This window comes from Sporisorium graminicola, chromosome SGRAM_22, assembly GCF_005498985.1.
Source record: "Sporisorium graminicola strain CBS 10092 chromosome SGRAM_22, whole genome shotgun sequence".
NCBI classification, from domain to species: Eukaryota; Fungi; Basidiomycota; class Ustilaginomycetes; order Ustilaginales; family Ustilaginaceae; genus Sporisorium; species Sporisorium graminicola.
In genome coordinates, this window is record NC_043731.1 from 260066 (window position 1) to 287387 (window position 27322).

At 56.9% G+C, this 27322-nt stretch overlaps 6 protein-coding genes across 6 annotated transcripts; 2 read left to right on the plus strand and 4 right to left on the minus strand.

Moving 5' to 3' along the window:
• EX895_003711 (uncharacterized protein) lies at positions 1 to 3567 on the minus strand (the record flags this gene model as incomplete). Its single annotated transcript, XM_029884309.1, has 1 exon — positions 1 to 3567. The coding sequence occupies one exon, from the start codon at positions 3565 to 3567 to the stop codon at positions 1 to 3; it is 3567 nt and encodes a 1188-aa protein (XP_029739019.1).
• A 1969-nt stretch (positions 3568 to 5536) lies between these two features.
• On the plus strand, positions 5537 to 6231 carry EX895_003712 (uncharacterized protein; the record flags this gene model as incomplete). The annotated part of the gene is made up of 4 exons (XM_029884310.1): positions 5537 to 5688; positions 5797 to 5809; positions 5899 to 5984; positions 6066 to 6231. 4 exons carry the CDS (start codon positions 5537 to 5539, stop codon positions 6229 to 6231), a joined length of 417 nt encoding a protein of 138 aa, XP_029739020.1.
• A 156-nt stretch (positions 6232 to 6387) lies between these two features.
• EX895_003713 (uncharacterized protein) lies at positions 6388 to 9393 on the minus strand (the record flags this gene model as incomplete). The annotated part of the gene is made up of 1 exon (XM_029884311.1): positions 6388 to 9393. One exon carries the CDS (start codon positions 9391 to 9393, stop codon positions 6388 to 6390), a length of 3006 nt encoding a protein of 1001 aa, XP_029739021.1.
• A 521-nt stretch (positions 9394 to 9914) lies between these two features.
• EX895_003714 (uncharacterized protein) lies at positions 9915 to 12536 on the plus strand (the record flags this gene model as incomplete). The annotated part of the gene is made up of 1 exon (XM_029884312.1): positions 9915 to 12536. One exon carries the CDS (start codon positions 9915 to 9917, stop codon positions 12534 to 12536), a length of 2622 nt encoding a protein of 873 aa, XP_029739022.1.
• A 250-nt stretch (positions 12537 to 12786) lies between these two features.
• On the minus strand, positions 12787 to 15468 carry EX895_003715 (uncharacterized protein; the record flags this gene model as incomplete). The annotated part of the gene is made up of 1 exon (XM_029884313.1): positions 12787 to 15468. The coding sequence occupies one exon, from the start codon at positions 15466 to 15468 to the stop codon at positions 12787 to 12789; it is 2682 nt and encodes an 893-aa protein (XP_029739023.1).
• Positions 15469 to 18163: 2695 nt separating this feature from the next.
• On the minus strand, positions 18164 to 20893 carry EX895_003716 (uncharacterized protein; the record flags this gene model as incomplete). The annotated part of the gene is made up of 1 exon (XM_029884314.1): positions 18164 to 20893. One exon carries the CDS (start codon positions 20891 to 20893, stop codon positions 18164 to 18166), a length of 2730 nt encoding a protein of 909 aa, XP_029739024.1.
• Between the last annotated feature and the right edge of the window lie 6429 nt (positions 20894 to 27322).

Below are 27322 nucleotides of genomic sequence, written 5' to 3' on the forward strand. Positions count from 1 at the left end.
TCACTTCTTAGCCTCAGCCTCCTCCTTGACGAAGTACTTCCACGGCTGTACCTCGGATGGGATCTTGCCCTCCTCGTAGCCCCTCAGGCAGCCGTGGGGCATCCTGGCCGCCAACGCGTCGACGAACAACTCGGCGGATCGGGCCTCATTGAGCAGCGGAATGCCAAAGTCGACCGCGTTCCTACGAGCGACATAGTCCTGGTCCAACAGGTCACGGCCCCGGAACTTGGCCAGGTTGATGACGATGTTGATCTCGTGCTCGTCAAACACCTCGCGCAGCTTGCGCTTGTCCTTGACGGGGAAGCGGATGCGCTTGGCCTTGACACCGTCCAGGTTGTTGAGGAACTCCTCGACCTCGGGGTCAGAGCAGTACAGCTTGAAGCCCAGGTTGAAGAGCTTCTTGGCAATGGAAGCAATCTGGGGCTTGGTGATGTCTCCGCCCATCAACACGCCCGTGTTGGCCTGGGGCACACGGAAGGCGGTCTGCGACGCGATACTTGCCCACGCCGCTTCGTAGAGGTCCTTGCCGAATGAAGCAACCTCACCCGTCGACGCCATCTCGACACCGAGGTAAGGGTCGGCACCCGCCAGACGCGTCCACGAGAACTGGGGCACCTTGATCGCAACATAGTCGCGTTCCTGAGCCATCAGGTCGACAGGCTCGGGCACGTCTTTGCCCACAATGGCGCTGGTGGCGATGTCAATAAAGTTGACACCGAGTACCTTGGAGACGAAGGGGAACGAACGAGAAGCACGCAGGTTGCACTCGATCACCTTGAGCGCAGCCTCGGCCTCGCCCTCCGTGGGGGGCTTGCGGATCACCTGCATGTTAAAGGGACCGCTGATGTTGAACGCCTTGGCCACCTTCTGGGCGATGACCTTCAAGCGGGCAAGGTCGTTGGGGTCGAGCGAGAAGGGAGGCAGCACGAGGGTAGCGTCACCCGAGTGGACACCAGCGTTCTCGACGTGCTCCGAGACGGCATGAACGAGCAGCTCGCCCTTGTACGCGACGGCGTCGACGTCAATCTCCTGCGCATTGTCGATGAACTTTGAAAGCACGACCGGGTAGTCGGTGTTGACCTCGGCAGCAGCAGTTAGGTGGTGCTCGAGGGTCGACTCGTCCCAAATCACATTCATGGCAGCACCGGACAGCACGTACGAAGGACGCACAAGAACGGGGTACGACACACGAGCGGCAAATTCCTTGGCCTTCTCGACAGAGGTGGCCTCGGTCCACTCGGGCTGGTCGATGCCGACGTTGTCGAGGATCTGCGAGAACTTATGCCTGTCCTCGGCAGAGTCGATCATGAGCGGGTCGGTACCGAGCACGTTGACTCCGGTCTCCTTGAGTCGGAGCGCAATGTTCTGGGGCAGCTGTCCACCGACGCTGACAACGACACCGGTGGCACCCTCGAGCTCGTAGATGTCCATGACACGTTCGAAGCCGAGCTCCTCAAAGTAGAGGCGGTCGGCCTCGTCAAAGTCGGTCGAGACGGTCTCGGGGTTGTAGTTGATCATGATGGTCTTGTGGCCCATGCCGCGCACCTTGCGGGCGCAGGTGACGGCACACCAGTCGAACTCGACCGAGCTGCCGATGCGGTAGACACCAGAGCCGAGCACCATGGTACCGTCGTTGTCAAACTCAACATCGTGGGTGGTGGCATTGTAGGTTGTGTAGAGGTAGTTGGTCTGCGCAGGGTACTCGGCGGCGACCGTGTCGATACGCTTGACGAAGGGGGTGAGGCCGAATGCCTTGCGGTGGGCTCGAACTTCGTGCTCCTTGGAGTTGGTCAGCTTGGCAATCTGACGGTCCGAGAAGCCGCGCTGCTTGGCAAGCTTCATGAGGTCCTTGTCGACGGCCGAGAGCGAGCCGAGCTTCTCGAGCTGTCGGTTGATGTTGACGATGTTCTCGAGCTTGTAGAGGAAGAAGCGGTCGATCTTGGTGAGTTCGTGCAGCTTCTCGACCGAGTAGTCCTTGACGAACATGGCGTAGGCGATAGCAAAAAGACGCGTGTCGGTGGGCACGGAGAGGGCGTGGTCGAGGTCCTCGGGCACAATGTAGGCATCAAACCCGTCGTAGGCAGGGGCAACCTGTCGGATGGCCTTCTGCAGCGATTCCTCAAAGGTTCGGCCAACGGACATGACCTCACCGACCGACTTCATGGACGAGCCGACCTCACGGTTGACGTGCTGGAACTTGCTCAAGTCCCATTTGGGGATCTTGGTGACAATGTAATCGAGCGCGGGCTCGAAGCAGGCGGTGGTGCTCTTGGTGACGGCGTTGGGCAGCTCGGGGAGCGTGTATCCGAGGGCAAGCTTGGCTGCCGTGTAAGCGAGCGGGTAGCCGGTGGCCTTGGAGGCAAGCGCCGAGGAACGCGAGAGACGAGGGTTGACCTCGATCACACGGTACTCTCGGCTGTCGGGGCTAAGGGCATACTGGATGTTGCACTCCCCGACGATGCCAAGGTGGCGAATGACCTTGAGGGCAGCGGATCGGAGCATGTGGTAGTTGTCGTCCGAGAGGGTCTGGGAGGGAGCGACGACGATCGAGTCACCGGTGTGAATACCCAATGGGTCGAAGTTCTCCATGTTGCAGCAGATGATGGCGTTGTCCTCCTGATCACGAAGCACCTCGTACTCGGACTCCTTCCAGCCCTTGAGCGACTTCTCGACGAGGATCTGGGGGCTGAGCGAGAGCGAACGAGCGGACAAGTCACGGAGCTCATCCTCGTTGTCAGCAAAACCGGAACCGAGACCACCGAGCGCGTAGGCAGCACGGACGATGACGGGGTAGCCGATCTCAGCCGCCGCCTTGAGCGCCTGGGGTACGGTGGAGACGGCTTCGGACTTAGCGACGGGGATGTTGATCTGGTCGAGGGCCTGGACGAAGAGGTCACGGTCCTCGCACATGCGAAGGACGTCAACCTGGGAGCCGAGCACCTTGACGCCGAGACGGTCAAAGACACCCATCTCGTCGAGCTTGACACCGACGTTGAGGGCACTCTGGCCACCGAAGGTAAGGAGCACACCATCGGGGCGCTCCTTTTCGAGGACGTAGGCGACGTATTCGGGCGAGATAGGGAGGAAGTAGATCTGGCTTGCGAGTTCGTGCGAGGTTTGAATGGTAGCGATGTTTGGGTTGATCAGGATGGTCTCGATGCCAGACTCCTTGAGCGCCTTGATGGCCTGCGAGCCGGAGTAGTCGAATTCACCGGCCTGGCCGATGGAGAGACCACCGGAGCCGACGAGGACGACCTTCTTTACGTCAGAGCGCTCGACCTTGGGCAGGTACTTGCTCCATTTTTGGAGACCCGTGGCGGCGGGCTCGATGTCCTTGACGGCGGCGCCAGCTACGGGGCTGGGCGTCGGCTCCTTGAGGAGCGCCGAGGTGGAGAATCGCGAACGGAAGACCTGGCTGCCGGAAGTAGCAAGGCTCTTGCGATTCAACGACGCGGTGGCGGCGTGGCTGTGAAGATTGCGAGTAGCGGCGGGCAGCTGCGAGGTGGAAGCCACCTGCAACGAGGCCGAGTTGGCGCCTCGCAAAAAGGCACGGATGCTTCGGTACATGCTGGACCCGGACCCGATCGCGATCAGGAGGAGCAGGATGAGTAGGTTCGACTGTTGTTTGCTTGCGAGATCAAGCTATCTGATCCCAGTCTACCAGATGCGAGAGGGGCCAACGTCTGTGCGTCGTCGTCGTCGTGTTCTCGAGAGAGAGAGGATGGGGCACCGCAAGCGAGCCGAGCCAGGCTGGAGTGAAAGGAGAAGCGCGGAGATGCGGGATCGGAAGGGCGATCCAGGGTCCCGAGTGTCTTGAAGCGTTGATGCAGTGTCGAGCCTTGCAAGCAGGAGAGCAGCAGCAGCAAGAAGGAAGTCAAGGCCGGTGGGAAGAAGTTGATGGGAGGGAAGGAAGGGCAAGCCGGTTTGGTATCCGGATGAGAAAGGGGGCGATTTTTGAATGGCGAAGAGGAAGAGCTGGAATCAGCTTCTCGAGTCTGGCAATTTGCACGGGAAAGATTCCTAGTCAGAGAGAGGGAGATAGACAACTCTCAGCCCGGTGGGAAGAGAGAAAAAAAAAGTTCTGACTCGTCTCAGACTCGGACTCACTTACACCCAACCTTCTTGCCGCTGATACACTACTACTTTTTTGGAACCGCTTGTTTCTTCTTCCCTTCTCGCTTGGACGCTGCACGAAGCAGAGGACGAGGGCCGGTGTCTTGCACCTATGAGACCACATCCACCCCAGCAACAAGACAGGTCTTTTCTCTCTCCCATCGATCACTTGATTCATCGACCTTTGCCCCAAAACAGCCCGGGCGAACGGGAAAAAGAGCTGGCTGCTGATTGGTGGGTGGGTCGGTGGGCCAGTCGCCTCTTCTTCTTGTGGGTGACTCGGAAGAACTGAAACTGAAACTATTGCTGTGCTGTGCTGTGCTGCTTTGGACTCGAAATTAGAGTTGCGACTGGCCCTGATTCGAAAAATCTTGTCGAGTTCTTGAAAGCAGTCTGGGTCTGTGCATGAGCCAGAGGCGAATTTTCACTTATGTTCATGTCCGCAGCTCCCGAGAGTCTGGCTCTTTTTTCTTATCGACACTGATTGCTCCTGCCGAGCTGGTTGGTCTCTTTCCGATCGTGGACAGAGATCTCAACTGGCAGCAAAATGCGTTTAGTTCATCGCAACCGGCGCCCCACCCTGCCAAGACACACAGAAAACAAACGCTTTCAAACATGACTTGCAAATGCCGCTCCTCGACTTGCTTCGGCATTTGGTGCAACGAGGGCGATTCGCTCCCCCGCGTGGCTGCCCCTCCCTGTTTGTCGGCCCACCCGTTCGGCTTTGTCGAGCAGCTCGAGTCATTCAAAGCATTCTTGTCGTCGACCCCAGCGTCGCCATTTTCGGCCTAGAGCCAATCGTGTCGCGATTCTTCCGTGTCGGCTCGTAGCGGGCGATAGTTAGCAAGGCCAAGTCTGTGAGAAGCGATCGTCGAGTGAGTGCCATGTTGAGACGGTTGGTTTTCGGATTTGAAATCGACTCACATCGGGCAAGCGGCGGATCCTCCCGATCAGAAGATCGTTGAAAGTGACTCTTTGTCGCTAACCATCAACAGGCTCTCCCTCTCTTGTTCTCTCACACACACGTATCACAATGCTTTATAATCACAGAGGCAGCCGAGGTACAAAGAAGATGAACTTTGAAGCTTGTTCAGACGAAAGCTTGAATACAAGCACCGGATTACCCCTTGCTCTCCGTTGCGAGACGGAGCCGGGCCGAGTGCGGGAGCTTACACGTGTGGAAACCTTGGCCTTCTTAGCAACAAACCGTGCGGAGACAGGAACGATCAGACTGGCAATACAGCGCTTGCTAGGCAAGTGAGTCTCTCGAGCATGCGGCATTCAGTATATAGTCTCGCTCTTTGCGGTCATGCTTCTTCCACTCGCACACCATCCACACTCTACTTGAACACCCCCATCCGGGCCGTACTTTTCCATTAACTCACCCACCCTCACACGATTTATACGATACGCTCTACCAGACATGGTCAAGAATGATTTAATCAAAGACGAGGACGACGCCTACGACGAGCTGATCGACGAGGATACCAAGTCGCCCAAGCGGGCCAAGAAGGAGATCAAGCACGACGCCTCCTCCCCCGAAGTCAAGCCTAAGCGGCCCCGCGCTCGTCAAACGTGAGTTGTGTTGCCCCATATTGTTATGCTCCACGCACCTCCAGTCTAACAAGTGCCCTCTTATCTCTCGTCTCTGCCTATCTTTATCACCAACAACACTACTGACAGCCAGCGTGGATGGGTACGTATCTTGCAACACAGCGCCACTTCTCGTGTCCGACATTGACGAACGGCAAATCTCTGACATTTTCCATCGAATCCCGATCGCAGACCAGAGAGGAAGACGAGGCCCTGATCGACTGCTTGCACGAGATTATCGCTACTAACATGAGCCAAGCGATCAAGCAGCATCCGGGGTGCGTAGCCAAGCACGTTGTTGCACTGCCGTGACAGACGGAAGCTAATCTTGCAGTAAAGCCTCTTTGCATTGACTACAGTCTTGCCTCTAGGAGCCTCGGGGGTTGCTTGCAACATTGGTACAGCTACCGCCGAAAGCTCGAGACCAGCGTTCTCGGAGCTGTCACTATCGATGGCAATGGTAAAAAGAAACCCAACACCAAGACGGAAGGGACCAAGCAGGATACCACCAATTCCGAGATGTAGCGGTAAGCTTGGCTGCAGTTGCCCCACTCCAAATCGCACGAACATCGCAAACTCTCTCAGATTGTTTTCAGACTACAGTAGCAACACTGCACGGCCAAAATACATCTCGATTGACGACAGAAAAGGTACATCTTCGTCTGCCGAGCAGATGCCGCATCAGGCAATCTGGAACTCATCCGCACCGTGAGCGCCGAGAACACCGTGCTTCTTGCTCATCTTACCCAGCGCCCTGACTTTGGCGTACATCCTCGTCTCTGCATCCGTCTGTTTGGCCTTCTCGCCTGCCACGCCGGCAGCGGCCGCAGCGCGAGCAGCTTCCCTGGCGAGCTTCTTGCTCCTGTTGGAGCCGTCTGCGTTGGCCAAGATGCTCTCGGTAAGCCTGGCGAGTGCGTCCTTGTCGAGTTCGAAACCATCGCCCTTTGTGGCGGCGGATCGCTTGTTCTTCGCTCCCGCGCGCGTCTCATAGTCCGATCCGCCATCTTCATCATCCTCGTCGTCGTCCGAGGAGTCGCTGTCTGTGCTGTCGGCTGTGGAGTCGTTTCGAACACGTTTCTTGTTGGTGGTTTCTTTGGCGGTGGCGCTGGCTGTGGCGGCGATGGCAGAACTCTTGGCGCCGAGCGAGCGGGGCGCTTCTCGGAGCGCGAAGGCTTTGGCCAGGTGACCGAGGTGGAGTGCGCGGACGTTGAAGTATTGTTTCTCTTCGGCCGAATGCGTCGCGTAGGCTCGTACGTGGGACAGGAACGCTTTGCGGGCCAGCAGGCTCGGTCGTTCGCCAGAGATGACCCATCGTTCGAAGGCCAGCTGCACCTCGGTGGCGCGGGACTGGTACTCGAGCGTACCCGGCGTTCCGCCCATGCCCTGCTGCAGGACGAGCTCGATGGATGCTGGACTGATCTTCTTGGCCTGGCCTTGGTTCTTGGACTCGACGAGCGAGTCGTCGGTGGACGAGGCACCTTGGATGGTCATATGCGCTTCCAGCACGTTGTCCACCCACCCGAGTTCCTGCGGCAGCACCATGAGCCAACTCTCACCCGACCGCCCGACACGAGCGGTACGACCAACGCGATGCAAGTACTCCTCAATCCCGCCTTCCGTAGGTGGGTCGAGCTGGACTACGCACCCGACATCCGGCAGATCAAGACCGCGACTGGCAACGCTGGTACACAGCAGAATGCTTCCCTGGAAACCGGCTACCTGCTGCGCAGCGTCTTGGGCCTGTTTCTTGGTCGCTGTGCCCGAGAAGCCCTTCAAGCTGGCAATACGTTCCTTTTGGCTCATCGAGCCGTGCAGACGGAAGATGGGCACGCCGGGGATGAGCTCGGATGTGGTATGCGCTGGCAGCTGGTCGTCCTCGGCGTCGGCTTCTGCGTTGGGATCATTCTCTGGAGCGTTCATCCGGGCCCCGCCGAGAGCCGCGTAGTGGAAATCAACCGAGTCGGTACAGCTCATGAAAACGATGACTCGTCCGGAGCCGGCCAGTCGTACGGCCAGGTCTGCATCTTGAAATTGACGACGTGCGCGTGAGATGTAAGCACGCAGCAAGGAGAGCAGCGTGACCAGTCTGAGCTTGGGCGGCGTAGTGACAAAGCTCTGAGCGAGCTGTGCGGGGGCTGCGAACTTGACCGGCTCCTTCTTGGTTGTCACCGTACCATCTGTGTTGGCTTCTGCAGATGTTGACGCGCCGCCTTCTTCTGCTTCGGGAGTGTTGTCCATCACACCGCGGATGATCTTGGGGTTGATCAACGTCTTACCTGCCAAGACCTGAACGTTTTCGTCGAGCGTAGCGGAGCAAAGCACGACCCTCCTCGCATGTGCCCACCAAGTCATGCCGAGGGTGTCCATGACGTCCGAGTCCTGTATCCAGTCTGGATCGCCTGGTGTAACCCCTTCTTCGTAGCCTGGCATAGCTTGACGCGCTGCGGTGCATGCGAGATTGCGTCGACCGTCGAGAGCCCGAACGATGCCAGTGAGTTGTTCTTCGAAGCCCATCTCGAGCAGACGATCGGCTTCATCGAGTACAAGCCATCGGCACTTTCCTACATCAAAGCTAGACGTGTTCTGCAGATGATCGAGCAGTCTTCCGGGTGTAGAGACGAGGATGGGGCAACCTTTGCGCAATCGTTGCTTCTCGTGGTTTTTCGTGGATCCACCCGAGAGCAAGCCGGGTACAAGCCATCGTGTCCTCCTCACTGCGCCTTCTCCGTCTTCGGTTTGCTCCTTGAGACTGAGTGCAAGCGAGACGAGCTTCTCCAAGACCTCGTAGATTTGACGTGCCAATTCACGCGTGGGCGCAAGGATGATGGCAAGCGTGCCGACGGATCGGTCGATGAAGGATTCTTCGCACAGCGGCAGCAAGCTCTGCACGATAGGAAGCAGATATGTGAGCGTTTTACCTGAACCAGTCTGCGCCTGGATGAGAATATCGCGATCTAGCCCAGGATGCAAAAGATGCGGAAGCGCCGCTTTTTGGATCGAGGTCGGATTGGAACCGATCTTCATCTTGGACGCCAAATGGTAGACGAGCAGAGGGTCGAGTCCACACGATGCAAAGTCGGAACCTGCTGAGGGAGCGTTGGTTGGATCGTACGCTTTGCGTTGGAACGGCGTCAAGGCAGCAGCGTTCGAGTCTTCCAGCACTCCATGGGCCGGGAAGAGGGTGCTGACAATGCCGCCTTTGACTGATTTGGACGTCGAGGCAGAAGAACCAGTGCCAGTAACAGAAGAGTTCGCTTGCTGCGTCGACGCACTACCACTAGCAGCAGCAGCAGCTTTGCGGGTCGATGGATCGGCAGATGAGGCAGTTCTGCTCGCTCTGGAAGGTGCCGATGCTGGCTGAGCAGTAATCGATCGAGGATCAAATCTGGGCGCACTCAGGCCACCACCCACAGAAGATGCCGGTCGAGGTTCGACCCTTTGCCTCTTGGCAGCCGGCGATTCGGTTGATGTTGCAGGAGATGGAGCAGCGCGCGACGTAGCTGGAGCTTGTGCTGGTGCTGATACAGCTGCTGCGGATCCATTTTGGACAGGTGCTTGCCTCTTGAGCTGCTGCGCATTGCGTTTCTGAGCGAACCGAGCCTTGGCTGTCTGCTTGGGTCGCTTGGAGGTGCCTGCCGGCGAGGCTGACGCAAAGTTGAGCATAAGCCCATCGTCGTTGTCGTCCATCTTGGAGCGTCCAGTTATTTGCAACGAAAGCTGCAAGAGTTGAGAGCGTACAAGACAAGGATGATGAAAGTCGAGTGAGTGTTCGGGATTGAGGAGGCGTGGCGGCACCTCTCACTGTTCTCTGACCGTAAAGCGGTTCAGGGTCTTCTTGCTCTTCCGGAGCAACTCTGTCTGTCCTACTGCTGCTTTGAAAAGAAAATGCTCAAAAATATCAAATTTTCTTCTCGCCTGCAGGCCTTCTTTTGTGGTTGTCCGGGTTCCGAAGTATGGAGTCGCTGTAGCTCTGCAGCCTACAACATTTTCCTCCAAAAGTCAGGGTCGAAGGGGGAAAAAAAGTCAGAAACTTTCAGCTTTTCAGAAAAAAAAAAGCGGAATGAGCAGCGGAGCAGCACATTTTGACTGGCGTGCAAGCAAAAGGAGAATCGCCGGCAGTCTTTGGCTTTGCCAGATCCGACCGACCCTCATCCCCTTCATCCATCATCATCAACGTCATCATCGGGTGAACAACGGCAACGGCAAGGATGCCAAACACAACATCTCCAGCCGTCGTCAAGGCGAGCCCGCTCGTCAACGAGGGCGGTCTCGTCCACAGAAGCAGAGCACGAGGTCTGCTCAACGCTGACAACCTCCCAGCTCTCCAAAACTTGCTCAAGCGTCAACCAGAGGCCTACGTCGAGGAGTTTTCTGCACAGTGGAACCACTACCAGTCTTTAAGAAGCATCTTTGCTTCCGACATGGACGCTGGCAACCTCGGCGGTGGTGTTGCGTCGGCGGGGATTCGAATCAACAAGGACCAGGCGAGCAAGTTTGTCTCGCTCATCTCGTTTGTCACTCAGCTCGCACCCTCGTATCCCGAGATCACTTGTGACCTGCCAAACCACCTTTCCGATCTGCTGCTCAATCATCACTCGGCACTCAGTCCCGATATTCGTGCCAGCTGTCTCCGCAGCCTCATCTTGCTGCGTAACCGCGATGTCATCACTTCCGAGGAGCTCTTGCAGACTTTGTTCCCCTTGCTCAGCGTCACGACGTCCGCCGCAGTCAGGACATCTGTGCAAGCTACCATCCTGCAGGATATCAAAAACGCCAACGCAAAATCCAAGAACCACCGTCTCAACCGTGTTGTGCAAGGGCTACTCTTTGGAATTGTGCAAAAAGGTATCGATGCCTCTTCCGGTGCATCTGCTTTGCCGCCGCCCAGGAAGGGCCAGCCGGCGGGCAAGACGGAAGCGCTTTGGGCTGTACGTTTGGCAGCCAACCTGTGGAAAAAGCAGATCTGGACCGACAGCAAGACCGTCTCGCTGCTCGCCCTCGCCTGTTTCCACCCGCACCCGCGCGTCCAGTCTTCCGCCGTGCGCTTCTTCCTCGGCGACCTCCACTCTGCCGAAGACGACGCCGAAGAGTCTGGCTCGGACGACGAAGGACCGGACATCGACGCACTCCTGCACGCACGTAAAGTCAACAAAAAGACGCGCAGTGGAGACAAGAAGATGCGCGCTGCCGCTGCTGTCGCCAAGAAGAAGCGCAAGGCCAAAGCCGAAAACGCTCTCGAAGGCATTAGCAAGGATGCTGGCAACTTTGCCGCTTTGTACCTCCTCAACGACCCACAAAACTTTGGCGAAAAGCTGTTTGACAACCTCAGCCGCGGAGACCGCGAGAAACGACACACGATCGAGATCAAGATCCGCCTCATGCAGCTCCTCAGTCGCGTCATGGGCGCACACAAGCTGTGCGTGCTCAGCTTCTACTCGTACGTCGTCAAGTACCTCGCTCCGCACCAGCAGCACATCACACATATCCTCGTCTCGCTCGCACAGAGCGTGCACGACCAAACCCCACCCGACGTCATCACGCCCGTGGTGCGCAAGCTGTCCGATGCATTCGTCCACCCGGGTGTCAGCTCCGAAGTCGTCGCTGCCGGTATCAACAGTATCCGCGAGATCTGCAAGCGTCAGCCGTGGGCGATGGAGGAGACGCTGCTCGAAGATCTGATCAGCTACCGCAAGAGCAAGGACAAGGGAGTGTGTGCGGCTGCGCGTGGTCTGCTTGCACTGTACCGTGAGGTGAATCCTGCGATGCTCAAGAAGAAGGAGCGCGGCAAGATGGGTTCGCTGGCCGTCCAGGAGGGCCGAGCTGCGGCACCGTTTGGTGTGGATCAGGAGGAGGTGCACGGTATCCAGGGCATCGACTTGCTCGAAAAGCACTTGGAGGAGGAAGAGAAGCGCAAAGCTGCCGGCGAAGGCGACGACGAAGACGACGAGGATGCCGAGGACAAAGGCTGGGAAGGATGGGAGGAGGAGTCAGACGGTGACAACTCAGACGACGAGTCCGAAGACGGATGGATCAACGTCTCGAGCGATGACGAGGACGGCGTCCTCCGCCTCTCAGACTCGGACTCAGACGACGACGACGAGACACGCAAACGCAGGCGAACCAACAAAGAGCGTCTCATTGCCGCACGTGAGAAACGACAGAAGAAGCGGGCCAAGCTGCAACGCAAGGCCGAACGTCAAACGAGGCGGGATGCCGGTGAAGCCGACGTTGCCACCTCCGGGTCTGAGTCGGACAACGACGAGCAGGACGTGGACGAGGACAAGTCGGACGTTGAAGCTGCCGCTGGCCCCGGGTCATCCGAGATCAAGAAGCAGCTGGCCGCAGAGGAGCAGCACATCTCGACACTCGCCACTACCAAGATCCTCACCCCGGCCGACTTTGCCAAGCTGACCGAGCTCCGCATCGCGGCGGCGGAAGAGGCCATCGCCCAAGGCGGTCTGGCGGGCAACCGCGCCAAGCGGCAGCTGGAGGAGCTCAAGTCACTCAAGCGCACCACGTCTGCTGCGGCGTCCACGTTCCTCGACGAGGGCGACATCCTCGGCCCGCGCAAGAAGGCCAAGGCGACATACGAGGACCGCATGGCGTCCATCGAGAAGGGCCGTGAAGATCGCGAAAAGTACGGCTCCAAGAAGGGCAAGAAAAACAAGGAGAAGGAGAGCTCCTCGACCAACCGGGAGAAGCAGAAGACCAAGAACTTCCAGATGATCGCCAGATCCTGGTCCGTCCGAAGCAAGAAGAACGCCAGTCTGAGAGAGAAGAGCAGGAGACTCCGCAAACACGTCGAGACGAGCAAGAAGCGTCTCAAGTGATTTCTCCTCACACCGTCTCACTTCCATGCACACTGTTCCCAGGGCTGTGCTTCACATGCACTCTCCATCCTGCAATGTCATCATTCTCATTTGTTTCAATCCGCCTGCCAACAAGACGCTCATTTTCGTGAACAGCATCATGGTGAAAACTCAAATTGTTGCTGAGGTATTTACATTGAACAAATGATTCGTAATGACGGGCCAGACCACCGTGTGTGAGCCGTGATCATCCTTGGCAAGTTGAGTTGCGTCAGTTGAGCAAGCCCCTTCGACTCCTGTGCTCATGCGACTCGGTGAACCTGAGGATAAAGTTGACCACGACGGCCGACAGGATCGCAGCACACAGGATCGTGGGACCATACGCGTCAAAGTAGATGTTGCTGCTCTCGCGCTGTCGGATCTTGAGCGCGCGAATCACGAAGATGATGCCCGAGTAGGCAATGCCAACGAGCGCGACAATGGTGAAGAACGAGCTGGCGATGAGACCAGTCCTGTCGCCCGGCGAGCTGAAGTTGAGCAACCCGACAGCAAGGGCCGAGAGATACACGTTGAATTCGAGCCATTTGAGGAAGGTGCGTTCGTTGGCAAAGTAGACTTTGGGTTCGATGCGGATGGGCACGCTGACTTTTTTGCCCGGTTGCGCGTGGAAGGTGCGCACATACTCGACGTTGGGTCCGCGCGGCACCTCCTCGTCCTGGCCCTCGAGAGCGCGGCGCACCGGATCGTCCTCGTCGTCCGCCTCCTCAGCGTCCGTCTGTCCATCCTCACCATGCTCGTGGCTTGAGCCCTTGGTCTTCCATAGCCGCTGAATGTTCTTGGGCGTCAGCTTGGAGAAGAAGTTGGCATCGTACCGATGCGACGGCGCCAGGATCTCGTCGCGTGTTGGCGCGGCCGCTTTCGTCTTGGTCTGCGACGAACGTCGATCCGCCGTCGCCAACGGCGCCGAGGCCGCAGCGAGCATGCCACCGGCAGTATTCGATGTCTTGTCCGGGTTCTCTGCGAGCTGCTTCTCGAGCTCCTGCTGACGCAAGCGGATGTTGCGCTCCCGCTCCTCCCTCGCTTCTCGGATGCGCGGGTCGAAGGCGGAGAGACCAACATTGTCGGCCTCGTGCGTCTCGTCCGCCATGGCATGGCCACGGTCAAAGTCGTCGGCACCTTCAAACTCGTCCTCGGAGACAGGCTCGTTGTAGGGCGCCTGTCCGTTTCTCGACGCAGGAGTGTCCGGCCGCGACGACCCGGCTGGACTGGGTGCCATGGAGCTGGGTCGCTCAATGACGAGGTTGTTCGAAGGCGGCTTGCGAATGTCAATGTCCATCTGAGGCAGCCAGAAAGGAACAAGGTCGACGCGGTTGGGCAGCAAGGTAGCACATCCATGGATGAACTTGGAAAACTTGGGTACAGCCTCCACCAAATGACTCGAGACCAGATCGCGAATCCACTGAGGAGGCTCCTGGCCGAGCTGGGTCTGCAGCTTAACCTCCAAAACACCGTAAGGGAAGCGCTCGATATCCTCGGCAGGGAGCTGGTCGAAGGGGTAGTCGATGCCGATGTCCATGCGCCTCCAGTTGTTGCCTGCGCGCTGGCGACCGTCCCAGTTGTCCTCGCGCACCAGCGACAGTTCGGTGTCGAGCGAGATGCGGACTCGCGCATCGCCCGGAAGCTGGAAGGCAGTACGGTTGTAGAAACTGCGCATCACTGGTTGAAGCTTGCGCGTGAGCACCGAGTACTGCACCTCATTGGCGAGCTGGAGCATCGAGTCGATCTCCTTGTCCGACTTCTTGCCCTTCTTGCGCAGCGCCTCGAAGGTTTCGTCCATGGTGTAGTCGCCTTTCATCCAGGCGTTGACATTCTCCTCCTTGATGGGGAAGCGCGCCTTGACCGACTTTTCGCCGGTCCAGTCCTCGCGATGCGTCTTTCGTTCAACAAAGATCTGCTTGTTGTCCATGCCTCCGTACCAACGCAGACGGATGGCCTCGGCACCCTCGGTCTTTTCGAGACGGCCAAGGTAGAGCTCGAGGTCTTCGTTGTCATAGTAGATCGAAGTGATGGCCGAGTCCTCCTGCTGAAACTCCTTTTCTGCGTTGAAGACTAGCACAGGGAGATGCTTGAGGATGATGAGCTTGAGCGGCACAATGTTGTCCGGGTGGACCCAGTACTTGGTGGTTTGACGGACGAAGGCGGATTGATTTCCACCGGCACTCGAATCACCCTTAACGGGGTTTCCGCGGGTACGGACCAGATCGAAGAGTTTGGAGAGCTTGACAATGAGCTGGTCGTAGTTCTCCTTGTAAAAGGGACGCGATGAGAGGTAGTGCTGAACAAACTCCTTGCGCAACAAACGGCCGGTCTGCTTGTCGTGCTTCTTGACGATCTTGTGGAATCCGGTGTAGTTGAGCTTGGTGAAGAGAGCCAAATCGTGCACGTCTGCGATGATGATGGCAAGGCGCTCTTCAAGTTCGAGGAAGCGTTCTTCGTATGCATCGCTGTCTTCGGTGTCAGTGTCGAACTCGTCATCGGAGCCAGCATCGTGAGCAGCATAGAGGACGTTGCCGTCGGGACCGACGCTCCTGCGCTTGCGAGGCGCGTCTTCGTCGCCTTCGGCATCCGAGCCTGCATGCGAGGTGGGGCGGGAGCTGGCGCGAGACGGGAGCGAGGTGGATGAATTGGGACGCGAGGAGACGAGCAGGTTGACTTCGGCCTGAGCCTGCTTAATTCGCTCGGTAATCTCCGAGACCTTGACTTTCTGGAAATCGTAGACCTTGTCGAGCTCCTTGGAGAGGATGGCGACAAAGTCGTCTTCATCCTTATCGGTCCAGACGCCATTGTTCTTGGCCATACGGTTCTTGATCTCCTTTTTGAGCTCAGAGTACTGCAGGTACTTATCGGCCCACTCGGCGTAGAGCGACGTCTTGATGGTGCGGCCGAACTTCATGGTGACGACGCAGGATCAAGAGATCGTAGAGAACAACAGGGGGTCCGGAAGTGGTGCCTGCCAAGACAAAGCGCTCGAGGTGAGGCAGCGTAGCTTTGTTGAGCCTCTAGGAGCTATCGGCTGATGCGAGATTCCGGTGCGACTCGATAGGGAGTGGATCGACGGGACAAGACGCAGGCAGTCGGAAGCGAGCCGAAGGGGTGGTGAGCTGCTAGCAACCCTACCACGCAGATCGAGGAGTAGCTGATGGGAAGCTGATTGGCCGAACGGATTGCGGTTCCAAACTGATTTAGGCGGTCGCTAAAGGAGAAAAGAAGGTGATCGGGTGATCAGAGGATAGGCGGAAGTACGGCGTCGGAAGGTGCGAAGAGGAAAGGAAGGAGGCGAGACGAGATGAAAAGAAGAAAGGACCTCGGATCAGTCCAGGAAGGTCAGAAAGACGGCGATCTCGAGTGAGGGAGGCGAGCTCAAAGGCGTAGCATGAACGGGCCAGCAGCAAAATTTGGGTCGAGGGCTGGGTGCGAATGGCAGCTGATCAAGCAAGCAGAAAGCTAGCTAAGCAGGCCAAGGCGTGGATGAAAGCTCTATCACACAACGGCGACCGTGCGTCGAGTGAGAGAGTCGGTTGCGAAGAGGAAGGCAATGGCAAGGGAGGGTGGCTGTCGAGCTGGTAGGAACCGTTAAATGCAGAGTTGCGAGAGTGAGAGGATGCCCGAACGGTCACGGAATGGAACAATAAAAAGCAGGCATGTGCGTCTTGAATTTTGATGCCAACCAAGGAGAATGAACAGGAAAAGGGCAATACCGCGTCAGGACGAACTCGCTCACTCACTCACTCACTCAAGGCGGCCATCGATTTGTGAAACAAAAAGCGAGAGAGAGCGAGACAGGAACGTGTACACCCATCTAGCTTTTCTCCGCTCGCTCGCTCGCATGCAAGCAAGCATGCATGCAGATTGTCTGCGTCTACAAGGGCCTTGTTTCGACCTTGTGGACCTTGGCTGATGTTGATCTAAAAGAGCGAAGTCGGTGCACAGCCGCAGCTCATAAGCACGAGCCCATCCCCGGTGAGCTTTGATCACAAACAGACAAACAGATCGGCGTGCGGTTCGAGCGAGTTCCGAAAGCGTGGGATCGAAGATCGATCTCTCTCTCTCTCTCTCTCTCTCTCACACACACACACACAACCTGCATCCTTTTCCACGCTTGTGTCGCTTACACCAGCACGACGCTATCTTGCCGTATTGTTGAAGCTACAGTATGCCAATCCCTGAGCTTTTGTGAGTTGGCATCATTGGTCGTTCTGTCCTGCAAAGTAGCCAGTGGGGCACTGCGTTGCCCGTCTAGACTGGCGTCGGAGATCCGGCCCTTGCAGAAACCGAGTTCTAACCGTCTGCTGCATCACCGACTTGGACTCGAGGCCCTCAAGCTCGACACACGCTGGACAACGTGTCGAGGATGATCAGCAGCTTGGGCCCGTCGGAGAGATTCTTGCCTGTCCGACTCCCCACGTTGACCATGCGGTCTCATCCGTGCGATCCACAAAGCAGAGAGGACCAATAGTGCTCGCGCTCACCCAAAACACCTCTCTTTGGCGCCACCTCGAATTGTGATAAAGTTGAGCAACTAAGTTAGCGGTATCATGACCCCTTGTGTCCACAACGAGCACACACATACTGCCGACTGCGAGATCCACGCTTTGGTTCGACTTGCAGTTCCACCTTCTCCGATCACAGTCGATCCTGTGACAGCCTTGCCATCGGCACAGAACAACTTGACCGACGGTCGCACCGCTTCTCCGACGCGGAGCTGCCACGTCGTCTGTGCGTGCAGCATCGTTCAGCTGTCCGTGCCTTGGTTTACCAAACGAGCTCACAATCGATTGTTCAACAGCCTCTTTCAAGTGGCCCGTTCCTTGATGAGGCAGATGCAGCTTGCCAGCTCCTCGACGCTCAAGTCGTGTCCTTGGCAGTCTTGACCGAACGGCAGATATACGTTCAGCAGGCAGCAGAGGCATGGTGGTTTGAAAATCAAATTGCTCCCCGGGTTTCCGCACCGGTTAAGGGTGGTAGAGCAATGGACCAATCAGAAGCCGACATTCGTCCACGTGCTGTGGATCTTTCCAAGTGTGGCTTTTGTCTTCTTGCAGCCGTTCTTCCATCGCTAAAAGCGCCAAAAGCGCAGAGCTCTTGGCGTCCAGAGCCAGAACCAGCTCTTTCAGACTCCGATCAGCCGCCATCGCTCACTCTCACTCTCTTCGATCCGATTCAACTTAATCCCAGATCGCTGGCCGATTGGAAACCCGATGTCCACCATCATGCCTCGTGCCGATCATCCACTGCGTCTCACTCTGCTTTTGGACAAGTCCTCCCTGTCAAGCATGTCAGCGGACGAATCTCCCCTCAGCTCGAACCGCAGCATGCGGTTCGGAGAGCAGCCAAAGTCATCCTGTTGCAGCCATCCAATTTTGACTGTGTGGGTATATGAACAAGACACAACATCACGAGTGCAACAGAAACAGAGATAAGAACGATACAGCAAACCATCGCTCGTCAACAGAAACCGCAGTGGCAGTGGCAATGCAGGGCCAATAGATCGCAGGCAGCAAACAGAAAAGATGCAACTTCTGATCGGCCTCTCAAGATCGGGGCCCAAAGCCCCCGATGCGTCCAGTTGGTTCGCGTGCGCGAACCGCTCAGCTGTTGAGCAGTCCTCGAATGGCCATCCTAGCAGCGCCGTCGGGTGTGTCGGCGGATGATGCTGCTTCAGCTGCTCCCTCAACTTCCCTGCGCATATGCAGCCTGGGTTGTTGCTGCTGCTGTTTCGCAGAGACAAGTGTTTCTCGCGCTTCCTGCAGCACGAGGCTTGAGTCTCGGTGCGGTGGCATGGATGGCTCCATATCCACATCCTCGACCACTTGCTGACGAGCCTGTATCATCGAATACCTCGGGCTTGGATCAACGCCCGTCATGGGCCGCGCGATGGAAGCGTACGATTCAGTCTTCATGTTGCCGGCGTCCTGCCGCGAAACATACTGGTGCGATGGCGAACCATGCACAGCGATCGTGTGGCCGCGCGTCCGAGTGTAGGCAGAGAGATGACCGTCCCCATCAAAACCGGACCTGCGCTGCAGTACCGATGGCATGTCTTCACGAGAAGCAACGCTATTGCCTTCTTCGTGCTTGACTGGCTGTACTCCGTGTGGGGTTGGATAGGCCAATCGGCCGGCTGGTGCATTGCGGTTCATACCAATTGACCCTTGGCGACTGACGGGAGCCGTGGACGAATGCTGGCTCGAGGTTGGGCGATGCTGGTCAACCGAATCGGGCCTGAGCGAGTCCGAGTAGCTTCTCTGTCGACTCAGCGCCTTGTGCTGATCGGCATCCGCAGACAATCTTCGCGAGACGGTTGTGTCGTCGGCCGAGGATGTTGACGTCGTATTGCCCATCAAAGTAGAGACAGACGCGGCACGAGAAGAAGCAGCGGCGTTTTCGATCTCGACCAGACGCTCCAAGTCGTCAAACTCGTCATTGTGCGTACGCTGACCCGAGCGAATTTGAGAGAGGACGACAGGATGCAGCGTCCACCAACCACCTTTGCCCCTTGCTGCCTGGCTCTGCGACGGGTTGCCTGAAGAGCAGCTGTCATAGATGTCCTGGGCGGTTCGCGCCTTCTTGATGAAGATCTTTCCCAGCGACAGGTTGTGACGTACCGTGTTCTGCCAGCCTTGGGAGTCTGGTCCAGACATGGGATAGCCGGTGAAGTTGGTGCTGATCCATGTGTAAATCTCACGCAGCGTCATGCGGCCTTCCGCAGAAGACGAGATGGCCTGTGTGATCATCGACGAGTACGAGTACGGCGGGCGTCTTCGTCGTCGACTGTGAGCAATGCGATCGACGGGCACGGCGTGCTGAGCGGGGTTGCCAACAAAGCCGCCTCCAGGACCCATGCGACCTTGCTGGGGCGCAAATTCGCTTTGGTAGCCAAACTCTTGCGGTCCGCCATGGCCAGGGAAAGCGGCTTGGAATGAGCCGCGATGCTGCGCCATGGCGAAACGCTCGCGTTCGATCTGCTCGGCACGAGACATTTCAGGATGGAAACCAGATGGCGCGCCTACCGCAGCGCGACCAGGGTGCTGTAGAGGAGGCTGCTGGCCAGTGGCGGCATACGCAGCAGAATGATAGCGGGGCATTTCTGTGTCGGGAGACACACCCTCGTTAGGCAGCATGCCCGGTGCGCGGTAGGGATGGTCTCTCGGATCTTGACGTGGAGCGGACGTGTACGGGCCGAAGCGCGGGCTGCCAGCCTTGTCGGTGGCGCCGTGGCTCGATCGGCTCCAGTCCGTTGAGGCAGGTCCAAAGTAGTCGCTGCGAGCGCGGGCGTCGGCTGGCGAGCGTTGCTGACCTGTAGACAAGGGGGCAGCCATACCTGAAGCCGACGGCAGATGTGTATCTTCCATAGTGAGATTGTCCATGTTGAGCGGCGAGACAGGTGTGCCAGGTCTCGAGTGGTACTGGGCGCCGCGCGTCATGACACTGGGATTGCCGTTGAGCTTGGCCGCCATCTGACCAGAGACTCTAGAGGCTGGAAGCTGGAGGTGAGCATCGTGGTTGGGGCTCAAAGGAGCAAAGAGCATCGAGGATTGCCTCGAAGAGGGTCGAGGTGCCGGCGAGCGACGCTCTGCCATGTCTCTTGCTTGCTGATGTGGGAACATGTCTCTGTAGGAACGCACCTCCTCCCAAGATCTTGGCGGCGGTACGGGCTCATCGTAGCCACTGTACGGACCGTTGGAGGGACTGTGGCGACGGCCTGCGATGAAAGAGTTTCCGCGCACACGTGCGGCGTCGGGGTGCGGTAGCGTCAAAGTGTTGGAGCGGCCTCGGTTGCGATTGGGACCGATGCCGCCAGCACGCTCGACGCCTGGCGGGTAAGCAGGCCTAGGCCCGATGTTGAGAGGCTGCGCATGACCTGGAAGGTCGGCGCGTGAGCCGGCGCGAGGCCTCGACACGGGCGCTGCATGCAGATGCTCGGGGCGATGAGGTGGCGACCTGTGTCGTGGGTCTGCCATCGGGCCATCGTAGGATGAACGTTCGTAGGCACGGGAAGGTCCCACCCCTGGTTCGAGCGAGGCAGGTGGGCTCGGGCCCAACGAACCTCGATTGATCTGCATATACGGGTGGTGCCATGAGCGTTGACGCAACTGCGGACTCGGTCTCGGCTCGATCGTATCTTGGCCGACGTCAGCGACGAGTGCTGGACGCACGAGGGGCGGCGGGGTGTAGCGCGGGGCGCCACGGCCTTCCATGGGTGCGGCTTGGGACTGCTTGGCGTTGTCCGAGTGAGCGGGTTGAATGACAGAGGGGTGCTGGTAGTGACGCTTGATGCCAAAGACGGAGGGTGAATGCGGTCGTAAGGAGGCTAGCATCTATGCCAGAGTGCTGCAGCGAGCACGAGGGTCACACAGAGACAATGTGTTATGTCGGCGAAAGGGTATGGGGATCCAACAAAAATGAAGAACGCCGTGCCGTGCGGGTGCGGCACTTCTGCACGAAGCAAGATGAAAAGCGGCGTGAAGTGATCGCTTGAAAGAGTTCTCAGTACGATGGAGCGCTTCGGGTGGTGCCAATGCTATACGGACAGCGACGCGCAAAAAGTCGAATGTTGCGCTAAGAGGATATCGGTTGCGAGTCCATTGAATGGATGTGAGGTGATCGGTGGCTTCCGGTAGACTGTTGCAAGTAGTGACGGAAAGGAGCAACGAGTGATGCGCTGAGCTGTGTCTAACAGGATCGTTCAAGGGCGATGCCTGGCTCGACAGATTCGGCGCGATTCTGCACGACAAGCTTTGCAGGTGCTGTGCGAACGATTGTAGGGCTATTGTGGGTGAAGAAGGGTCCAATCTGACTCTTGGTAGCGAACAGGTTGTCGAGGTTGAGCGGAGTTGCGCTGCCAGTGCTGACGATTGCGCTGAAGTGTGCGCCGACAGTCGATGATTGCAGTCGATGGCTGAGACAACGTCGTGTCAAGAGTGCAGCTATCAAGAATGCAGGATCTGAGAGGTGCCGTGCTGAAGGGTAGAAAAGACTGCCGCTGCGATGACAAGAGGCGGTCAAAGGAGAGTGACCACAGACAGAAGCGGGACCGAACAAGCAAAGCTGGAATAGAAGGAATAGAGTAGTCAGCGCGTCTTCCAGATCGGTGAAGATGATGGTGGTAGAGGTGGTCGCAGTGATGGTGGTGGTGGAAACGAAGGAAAGGCGGGCAGTGCGAGGACAGTAAAGGCACAGTACAGCGCTATGGACGACAAAAGGAGGAGGAGGAGGCCCAGCTGCAGGGGCGGTTGTGACAGCCAGGGCAAGCTGAGTGCACAACGCCTTGGGTATTGTCACAACGGATCAATCCGAAACGAGGGCAACAAAGGCAAGGAGAGAGGGACAGAGAGGGGGCCAAGTGTTACAGACAAGCGCAGAGTAAGTTTGGAGGTTGCTACAGTATGGTACGATTTTTATTTTCTTTATTCCCGTTTGGCTCGACTGCAGATCGGCCTTTGCTGTGCTGAGCATGTCCCAATCGCCTGGGTTTTCCCAAAAGACTGCACACATTCGCGCACTCGCAATGAAGATCTTCAGCGAATCTGGCCTGAGAGCCTGATTCGGGTCGTGGGGGGAGCTAACGGCGACTTTGGAAGGAGAGGCGAGGCCAAGGCGAGGGGGTAAGCGGGCGGCTCTCTTTGATGCACGAGGTGTTCGGCAGAGCCGCCGTACGCTAGCGAGCAGGCGCCTAGATGAAGCCTAACGTTAATCTGCGATGCGTTGGGTTTGCAGCTTGAAAAAGCGTTTGGATTGGGGCTTTGACAGCTCCGTCGCCTTGTGCTGATCCAGATGCAGAAAGCACAGGCCAAAAAACAATAAATAGAATAAATATAACAAAAAGATAAAAGTAAAAACATAATACTGTAGAAATCCAGGAGTGGAAGATTCACACATGCATGCAGAAGGGAGGTGGCGGAGGAGGAGGACACCAGAGCAACAAAGGGCGTTTCTGCACCATGATAGTCGAGCCTCGAGCTTACCGTGTTGCACCCGATGCAACAATGCGCATCACAGAATGCTCGGTAGGTGGCTGGCTGGCTGGCTGACCGTAAAAAAGCGGGTTGCAGATGTGGCTGGGCGGGGAGAAGCGGGGGGACTGGAAGCGAGGGCAAGACGTAGAAGCTAGAGCCAAACAGCGGTGTCGATAGAAGCCCCTCGTTGTTCGAATCTACCGCATCCACCGCACACGCCTATTTCTATCGGCAGGATTCTGTCGAGCAACCTTGCACCAAGACGCTGCATCGCTCTGTCAGTCGTACTTTCTGCTCCACTCCCACTTGCACACCCGTGGCCACCACCGAGTATCTTGAACAACAGCCGCTTTCTTTTGACATTGACGCTTCGGAACCCGAGACGGGGGTCTCCCTCACCTGGCCTAATTGAGGGGAGCGTCGGCAAATGTAAAATCATCGCTAAACTGTCGTTGCTACGCGAGTTATACCAATGCAGCTCAACAAGGTTTGGTGTGAACAAATTTTTCGAGACAAACAAGACAACCAAAAAAGAAAGAAAAATATCGAAAAAATAGACAGAAAAAAATTGCTGAATACGGCGACCAGTCCAGAGGTACGAGGCACCAGACGCCTACCAGTAGAGGTCGCCAGAGTGTCTCAATGCTGCAGCAACCTATTTTAGTTTTTTAAGTTCCGATCTTCTCGATCAAATTAAATAAATAGAATAAACCGGACGGACCGACAGCGGGATGGAACATGACCCAGGACATTCTCCGATTTCGAATGTGTGTGCGCGAGCAGATTAATTGGATGCATGCAGTCACGAATCTCGCTCTGCAGTTTTACGCAACGGAACACAATGCAACGTAGCTTGGCCGTGGCCCTCCTTGCTCAGTCAACTTTTTGTTTTCCTTTTGTTTTGCTGGCCTTCCCTTTTCCTGTTAACTCTTTCCGAGAAAGGGTAAATCCAGGTAAGCTCGAGATGCCCTGGTTTCTCCTCAGCTAGGCAAGAGACAACTTTTGCGCTCCCGGCACTCACTCCGCTTCTTTGACAAACTTGATCTATGCGAAACCATTGAAGCCATGCTCTCATTGGAATGACTGCATCTCGGTCGAATTTCGAAGCAAGTCCGCCAGACCGGTCAACGATTCCTGTGCGGTCGGGGCTCAAGGCACCTCTCAGGGTCCTGAGCTCGCACAGCTGTGACGACAGAAAACACGACTGGACAGCAGCTCCGAGAGGTGCCAACCTGTGCAGATGACCAGTGAGCTGCAAGCAGCACCTCGACGCAATGTTCGGCTGCTTGGATCCGCACCAGCACCGCGGGAAGCCCATGTGCAACGTTGAGTTCGCCGCTACCGCCAACCACATGCCCAGACGCTGCCTGCCACTCGACATGAACAAAGAACAACGACAACAAGAAACAACAAACGGAGTTCGATTGCTGTGCCACCTTTCGGCTCGGGAAACAAAGACGAGGGAAGTCGCATCGGCTACCCTGCTTCTTGGGGCTTTCTCCATAATTGTTGTGAACTTAGCGCGGCTTTGAGAATAGGATCGCCGGCGCAAATCGCCCGAGCAATTTTTTGGGCTTTAGTGTGCCTCGGCGTGTCTCTCGGTAACCGCGACGCTCTCCGAATGTGCTGAGTGCTGTTCGCCGCAGATCCCTGTTTGCCCGAATCTCAACCCGCTCCTCTTCCATCTCATCATCCAAATTGTCAGGCGCCTATCATGCCAGACATCGCAAGAGAGAATTGGCTCGTTCAGTCTGTTCCTCATCTCGCCCACGAGCGCCTCAATGCCAAGCCATGGCTGGCTGGCTGGCTGGCCGCTGCCAACTAACGGAGCCTCGAATACAAAGTGAACGGCCGGAAATTGCCACAGATCGACCGGGTTTCCATGCGACGTTGTATGTTGGGGCCGGGTCAAGGACGCATGTTCTCTGCAAGGGGCAACTACTATACTTACCCGAGACCAGACTTGGCTCTAAAGGGCTGGGCGTGTTAGTGGCCCAATTTCAATGTGAGAAAAATAAAAAGTATGTAGTAGTTTTGGGAGAGGAACAAGAAATCCTCCCTGTAGCTAGCCTGGTAATCTTTCCCATGCTTTCTTTCTACTGTTCAGCTCACTCGCTGGGGTTACAGCACTCGAGCTAAGATGGGATAGCCGACCAGTCTTGCGCTCGTCGGGGGCGGCGGGACGGGACGTTAGAATCTACCCACCTTCTGTTAGCAAGCGAAATCTGTTCGATAGCAGACCTCGGTGCACAAAAAGACAGTGTGATTGTGCATGGGGGGTGGGGGGTGGCAGACGGTGGCAAAACGTCGAGATACTCCTCGAAAGCTTCTTTCCTTCCTGGACAAGTCAACTACGGACAAGACAATTTGGAAGCGCAGTTTGAAAGTCTTTCTCATGCGCTCCAGCTCAGGCTGTGCACGCTCGCGGGGACACAACCCTTGCCAGCGTATCCTGACTATATTGGTCGTCGACCCTCTTTGAGCGCGAGGCGGAAACAAAGGAAGCGAGAAGGGAGCAGGGATAGTCCTCTTGCCGCTGCTACTGCTATTTCGTTTGGTGGGGCACCAAAGTTTATTTTTCGTGATTATGTGACAACAAGCAGCACGGCCGCATACTGAGGCTACACTCCGCCTTACTCATGGCCTTTATCCTATGCAGCGAGATGCGGATGCAGCCAAGGCCGGCGAAGCCACCAGTGCGGCCTTGCAAGCGCGCTTGTTGTCGGTTTGCCGGCGATGGTGGGCAACAAAGCTTGAGCTGTGGCGAGAGGTTGCACCGCCGCTCTCCCCGCTGCAAGCAAGTCTTACAGTGCATGAGCAGCTGCGGAATAGTGAGATATAATTCCAGATTGTTGGTTCGCCGAAATTCCGAGGCACATGCCAGATCGCCACGCTGAGCCCGAGAACCGAGATCTCTCGAAAAACAACCATACCGCCCCATTTGACCTGAGATCTTGTCGTCTCGGCTTGGTTTGACTTGAACAACAACGACCGCATCATCGCTCGAGAGTCGAAACTCTGGCAAAGGTAAGAGAACAGCCTCGTTTCGATACCTGGCAGCTCCGACGTGCGGCCACGGAGAGGACAGGAACGAGGCTCTGGGTCGAATCCACCTTGTCTCGTCTGCGCCGGTCAGCCTTCTCGCTTACATCCCCCTCCTTTAGGCAGCGCGTGCTCGTTCCTGATGCCTGTCCGGCTTACGTCGTTAACAAATCGATTGCCATTCGCGAGTCGCAGTACTTCAAATCTTTCGATTATGCCGGTCGATGCTGGCCTTTCTCAGAGTGTCGAAGACTCGGCGACATTCCAAGGCACGACGTGACCAGCTGTGCGACGCCTCCCAAACCCCGTCGCTATGCCTCGAACGCATACAGAAGGGTGTCTATGATTCGAGCAGAAGCCCTAGACCGCCTCCACCAACCGTCTGCTTCCTTTTCCTTTCCCGGGGCGAGACGCCGCCCCCCGTTTCGGCGAGCCTTTGTACGGTCTTCCCAGTGCGGCGGCTCTTGAAATATTCCGCTCCGCCCAATTCCATTAATGCAGCTGTTGCAGTCGCAAGCCACCCTAGGGTCACACCTGAGAGCTTTGGTTTGAATGCTCGGCTTTTTGCGTTTCGCCAACACGACATCCGTTGGAGAGAGAAAGTGGAAAAAGATCAGCGTCACCGAGTCTCGAACGCGCCGCGATGAGATGCGGGTCCGTCGGCCGAGACCAGAGATTTACCCCCAGCTTCGAGTTGCGTTGGCGAGCATGGCAATCACCGCCTCGAGCTCGCCTACCAAAAAAATCACAGGAAACGGGAGGCTGCCCCTTATTCATCCAGCGACCCAGAAAGATCAGCAGCAAATTTGTTAGGCAATCGATAGCCATGCAGGCACTGAAGCTCGCTCGCCTAGGGAAGCTTTACCGCCCGCTCGCTTACAGTAGTCGTTGGCCTCGGTAGGCTTTGCCGGCTTCTGCTTCCTTGACGCGTTTGCGGATTGTCTGTGGATTATCGGCTCGATCATCCCTGCTCTGCTTTGCTCAGCTTGCTCATACAACAACAAACAGGCTCGCTAGACGAAGTTGGCACTGCAACTGTGCCGTTTGCTTGCGAGGCGAGATATCGGCAAGGAGGAGGATGGCGATGCTGCCTCCAACCGAATTTGTGGGTCGCAGTTGGCAACGATGGACGGCAAGGGGCGGCAAGATGAGGTAAACGTTGCTGCATCATGCGCTTCTCCCCCTCACCCTGCGTTTTGGCGAATCAGCGTGCTAGCATTCCACCCATTGTCTCAGACATTTGTGCCTTGTTCCATCGCGTCGGAAGCGATATTCGCAGTGGTAGCACTCTCCACCAATCGGGACCACCAATTCAAATTTGATGCGAGACAAATGCAAAGCTGTCCAAGTCTCGAGGGCCCCGAGTCACGTCATTCTGTGCACAAAGGCCCCACTTTGCAATCGAGAAGTTGTCGATACAGTTTGCCATAGAGAGGCAGAGGATTATTTGCGCAATTGACGCTAAGGACAAGCGAGATCAAGATCTGACCGCTCTGGTGAGACTTAGGGTCTTGTTGACGCGTTCCTCGGTCGGGGGAGGGAGGAAGAATGAGAACAGCGGGTGTGCAGGAAGCAACACAGTTCGCGCAGACATAGTGTTGTTCAGATGCAAGCAATTTGCCGCTTAGAAGGTTGTCCGTCGCCTCAGACGCTTCTTTACACCGCCCGAAGCTGTCCAACCAGAGGCAGGTCGATGTCATTGCTCCTTTTCGACGGAGCATCGTCAGCAACGGAACGTGCCCGTGGCGA